The sequence below is a fragment of the Arachis hypogaea genome, chromosome 3, assembly GCF_003086295.3.
Source record: "Arachis hypogaea cultivar Tifrunner chromosome 3, arahy.Tifrunner.gnm2.J5K5, whole genome shotgun sequence".
NCBI classification, from domain to species: domain Eukaryota; kingdom Viridiplantae; phylum Streptophyta; class Magnoliopsida; order Fabales; family Fabaceae; genus Arachis; species Arachis hypogaea.
This window is the reverse complement of record NC_092038.1, coordinates 127,867,915-127,873,588: the sequence shown is the minus strand read 5'-3', so window position 1 is coordinate 127,873,588 and position 5,674 is coordinate 127,867,915. Positions and strand designations below refer to the sequence as shown.

At 44.1% G+C, this 5,674-nt stretch overlaps 1 protein-coding gene across 1 annotated transcript; it reads right to left on the bottom strand.

Moving 5' to 3' along the window:
• Positions 1-3,684: 3,684 nt before the first annotated feature.
• LOC112782262 (uncharacterized) lies at positions 3,685-5,217 on the bottom strand. Its single transcript, XM_025824609.1, has one exon. The coding sequence runs from the start codon at positions 5,215-5,217 to the stop codon at positions 3,685-3,687; it is 1,533 nt and encodes a 510-aa protein (XP_025680394.1).
• Positions 5,218-5,674: the final 457 nt, after the last annotated feature.

Here is a 5,674-nt window from a genome sequence, read left to right as displayed (position 1 = left end):
GTAGGCTGGCCTCGTTAAAACCTCCTTGAGCAAAACCCTTTTGGGAAAAATCTCAAGTGAGGAAAAAGAGTACCAGCACTCTGCTTTGTTTCAACTGAAGTATTGCTTTAAAGAACTGACATTCCACGTACTTGGAATCTTAGTACCATCCAGTTGCTCTAGCTTGTAAGCTCCTCTTCCGAGGATTTCTAATATGCGATAAGGGCTGTCCCATGCCGCAGCAAACTTCCCATGGGCAGATGGTCGGCGAGCGTCTTCAGTTTTTCTTAACACCAGATCGCCAACGTTGAAGGATCTTGGTTGCACCTTTTTTGCATATCGCCGGCCAAGTTGTTGCTGTAAAGCTCGGTGTCGGATAGCTGCTGTGTTTCAGACTTCTTCTACTAAGTCCAGCTCGGCCTGTCGAGCTTGATCATGATTCTCTACCTGTGTCCTCAAGGATTGTTGTGAAATTTCCAAAGGGATCATCACTTCGGAATGGTGTTTCCTTAGTCGACGTTTGTACTGTAGTGTTGTATGACCATAATATTTCTGGAACCAGCTCGGCCCAGAGTCCCTTAGCTTTGTCGAGCTTTCTTCTCAAGGCGTGCAAGAGAACTTTGTTGGCAGCTTCAGCCAAGCCATTAGATTGTGGGTGTTTCACGGATGAGAAGTGTTGGTTTATCTTTAGGTTCTGCAAAAAGAGTTTAAAGTTATGGTCGGTAAACTGCCGACCATTGTCGATGATAATATGTCTAGGAATTCCATATCGGCATATGATATATTTCCAAACAAAGGATATCATCTGGGAGGATGCTATTCTTGCTAAGGGTTGTGCTTCGATCCACTTGCTGAAATAATCAATAGCTACTACCAAATACTTCATTTGCCTAGGTGCAGTGGGGAAGGGGCCGAGGATGTCAATCCCCCACTGATTGAATGGCCAACTTATTACTGACTGATGAAGTTGTTCGGCCGGGATGTTGATGGTCGGTGCGTGCTTTTGACATTTGTCACAAGTTTTGACTTTCTTACTGCTATCCTCCCATATGGTCGGCCAGTAAAAACCAGCTCGAAGTATTTTCTGTGCCAGGCTTCTTGCCCCCGAGTGTATCCCACATATTCCTTCATGAGCCTCGGCCAACACAAGATCGGCTTCTTTCCTGTCCAAACATTTCAGAAGTGGTCGGGAGAATCCCCGCCTATATAAAACGTTATTGATTAATGTGAAGAAAGAGGCTTGTCGTCGGAATCTTTTCTTATCTGAAACTTCATCCGGGACAGAACCGCTTCTTAAGTACTGCATATAAGGTAGCTGCCAACTGTCTTTACATAAAGTGCTTAAAATGTCCAGAGTATGTATGCTCGGGTTATCTAAGGTTGATTGGAGTAGAGTTGCTGTGTGTGCTTGTGTAGTGGCTAACTTTGATAGGATGTCAGCCCTATTGTTCTGTTCCCTAGGAATGTGGTGAATTTCTATCTTTGAGAAAATGCTTTTCAAGTTTTGAATAATGTCTAAGTATTTGGATAAAATTTGATCTTTAGTCTGAAAAACCTGATTCACTTGTTGAACTACTAACAGGGAATCACAATAAACTTTTAAACTGGTGATTTGTAAATCAATTGCTAACCTGAGCCCAGCAACGAGGGCCTCGTACTCGGCCTGGTTATTGCTTGCTTTGAAGGAGAACCGGAGAGAATGCTCGAGGATTATACCCTCAGGACTTTCTAATAATATCCCTGCGCCTGACCCTTGGGGGTTTGAAGCTCCATCTACAAACAAGTTCCAACCCGAGTTTTCTTCTTCCTGCAATGGTTGGGTAAGTTCGGCTACAAAATCAGCTAAGTATTGAGATCTGATGGATCCTCTTGGTTGGTATTGGATATTGAATTCTGAAAGCTCAATGGCCCATTTGATAAGTCTTCCTGCCAATTCTGGCTTTGAGAGGATCTGCCGAAGAGGTTGTTTGGTTCTGACGATGATGGTGTGCCCCTGGAAGTATGGTCGGAGTCGTCTTGAGGAGAAGACTAAAGCCAATGCAAGTTTTTCCAATCTTGGGTAACGAAGCTCGGCACCTTGTAGCGACTTACTTACAAAATAGATCGGCTGTTGACCTTTCTCTGTATCTGTTAAAAGGACAGAACTAATTGCCACATCAGTAATAGACAAGTATATAGATAATGGTTCATTGGGTTTTGGTTTTTGTAAAACTGGAGGTTTGGAAAGAAATTGTTTTAAATTTTGGAATGCAGCTTCACAGCTTTCAGTCCATTCAAAATGTTTCGTGCTTTTCTTTAAGCATTGGAAAAAATTATAAGATTTTAAGGCCAAACAGGGTAGGAATCTTGATAAAGCTGCGAGCCGGCCTGTTAGCCGTTGAACCTCCTTCAGTGTTGTTGGACTTTTCATTTCAAGTATCGCCCGACATTTATCGGGGTTTGCTTCTATTCCTCGGCTGGTAAGTATGAATCCGAGGAATTTTCCTCCGCGAACACCAAAAGCACATTTTTCAGGGTTCAGTCTCATATTATATCGTCGGATTTGCCCAAAGATCTCCGTCAGGTCGTCGATGTGAGACTTTCCGATCATTGTCTTGGCGACCATATCGTCGACGTACACTTCTATGTTCCGACCAATTTGGTTCTGGAAGACCTTATTCATTAAACGCTGATACGTCGCTCCTGCATTCTTTAAACCAAAAGGCATAACATTATAGCAATGATTTCTATACTCAGTTATAAAAGCGGTTTTCTCTTGATCAGATCGGTGCATAAGAATTTGGTTATAACCAAAATATGCGTCCATAAAACTTAAGGAACCACAACCACAGGAGTTGTCAACCAAATTGTCAATGCAAGGTAAAGGATAAGCATCTTTAGGACATGCTTTGTTTAAATCAGTGAAATCGACGCACATGCGCCACTTACCGTTACTCTTTTTTACCATGACAACATTAGCGAGCCATGTCGTGAACCTGATTTCGCGGATGAAGTTAGCAGCGATAAGCTTTTTAACCTCGGCAAGGCATGCAAGGCGCTTTTCCGTCCCGAGGTTTCTTTTCCTTTGTGAGATTGGGCGAGTGCCTGAATTGATTGCTAACTTATGTGTGATAACGGAGGGATGTATTCCGGGCATATCTGTAGGGGTCCAAGCAAATAAATCGGCGTTTTCACGCAGAAATCTTACGAGTGCTTCTCTTTCCTCGGTGGTTGTCGATGTTCCAACAAAGGTGAATTTCATGGGATCTTTCGTTAGGAGGACCTTTGTTAAGTCCTCGTTTGGCATAGGTCGGTCGTCAAAATCGACTCTCGGATCTATTTCTGTCAACCTCGGCTGGTCGGGCTGTATGGAGTTGACCTGTGCTATGTTGTTCCTTTTGATGGGTTTCAAGCTTGTGTTATAGCATTGCCGAGCTTCATGGAGATCTCCGTGGATGGTTGCTACTAAGTTATCCTGCACAGAAAACTTCACGCAAAGGTGAACTGTAGACACAATTGCTGCAAATCGATTTAAAAATGGTCTACCTAGTATAAGATTATAAGGACTAAAACAGTCGACAACAAGATATTGAATGTCTTGTGTCTTAAATAATGGTTGCTCACCGAGTGTGGTTTGTAACCACATGGAACCGAGAACGGGGACTCGTTCTCCTGAAAATCCGACTAAATCTCCATGGTATGGTTGCAAAATGTTGTTGCTCAGCTTCATTTTCTCAAATGTGGTAAAGAATAACACGTCTGCGCTACTTCCGGGGTCGAGGAGACTTTGCGGACTATTAGGTCTCCCAGCTGAACAGAAATTACCACTGGATCGTCATAATTTGCATCTGTATGATTAAAGTCGGTTGAACGGAAAGTCATTTCTGGGAAATCGTGAGTCGACTGAGGAATTTTAGGGGCATCTGTAACTGCCAACATGGCTCTATAGGTTCTTTTTCGAGCCAAGCTTGTATGTCCGCCTCCTGCATATCCTCCTGAAATACAATTGATGATTCCTCTGGGTTGGGTTGGTGCCTTGTCCTTTTCTTTTGATGAAGGGCTTGCTGTTAAGGGTTCGGAGGCCGAGGTTACAGTCTTCTGCATGCGTCCTGCAATGAACTTATCGAAGTGACCTTGCCTTGCGAGGCGTTCTAGCAGGTCTTTGGCGATCACACATTCATCGGTTGTGTGACCGTGCTTTTGATGAAAAGTACAATATTTGGATTTATCAACAGTTTTGGATTCTGGGTAGGCGCCGGCTTTACGAGGGGGTTTGATTAATTTGGAGTTAAGTATTTCTTTGATAATGTCATCCCTCTTTGTGTTGAAGACTGTGTATGACTCATACCGAGGGACGGGCTTGAAGGTTTTTTTACTATCCCGAGGTTTATCATCATCTTTCACAGCGGCTGACTTTTCGGTTTTGCGGGCCTGCCGAAGCTCTTCAACATCTATTTGTCCCTTGGCCTTTTCACGAAATTCTGCCAAAGTTTTCGGCTTGCTCACAGCTATTGTCTCCTGAAATTTGCCCGGACGAAGGCCGCTCTTAATTGCGTGGAGATGGACTTCTGGATGAAGGTCGGGGATTCTCATGGCGACCTTTGTGAAACGAGTAATATAGTCCTTCAGGCTTTCTTGTGGGCCCTGCTTGATGGTCGTCAGGTAATCAGAATCGTGCAGGTATATCGCAGATGCTGCAAAGTGATCTTCAAACTGCTTCGCCAATTCCTGGAAACGCGATATTGAATCTGCAGGCAAAGAGCAAAACCAGTCAAGTGCAGGACCATCTAAAAAGGACGGAAAACAACGGCACAAAATAGGGTCAGATGCACCGTTAACGATCATAATAGATTGGAATTTTTTAATATGCTGCTTTGGATCTCCTAATCCATCATATGGGGTCAGAGTTGTTGGCAGGGTGAACTGTCTAGGAAGTTGAAAATTCATGATGTCGGCCGTAAATAGGCCGGCGGAATTGTCGCGCTCTTCTTCCTCAGCTTCTGGTTGGGCTTCTTCTGTTCGGTGGGCCTCCTCTTCTTCCCACTGGGGAGTTTCAGAAACATGGGTTGGCATCGATTGATGTTCATGATTTTCCTCTCGGTTATGATGATCATTGTTGTGCTCCAGCCGAGCATTAACTAATTGCGCGATTTGATCCTGCATTCTTCGATTTTCCTCTACCATTTGTTGATTTGCTTGTTGAAACTCGGTCACCATCCGCAGGAGCTCGGATGGGGTAGGGGCTGGGGCATCAGCCATGGATATACTTTAAGGGTATTTCGGGACCTTGGTGAATGGTATTTCAAAGTTACTCGGCCCCATGGTGGGCGCCAAATGTTCTTGCCTGATTCTCCCGAGGTATAACTCGTCCTTGACTGAGGTCGGCCGACCTCCAAAGTGAAGCAAGGTATACGTCGGTTGTGAATGATCGGCGGGGAAGGGTGTACCTGCAAAGGCACTCCAACGCTCAAGTCAGAATTGAGTGAATAATAGATCGTACTTTGGAAAAGTGACATACCTTCCTTAGCTTTTTCGTCTGCTTTATATTAACGGAAAAGGTCGGCCGTTTTCCTTGGGATGTAACGTCTAGGAAGAGGATTAATTGTAAATCCGACGTTATTGATTTAAGACCATTCATGGCCATTATAAAATCGTCGGTTATGATTGGGTCTCAGGCGTAACCAAGTTATAACGTGTAACCGATGTTTACTAGTCA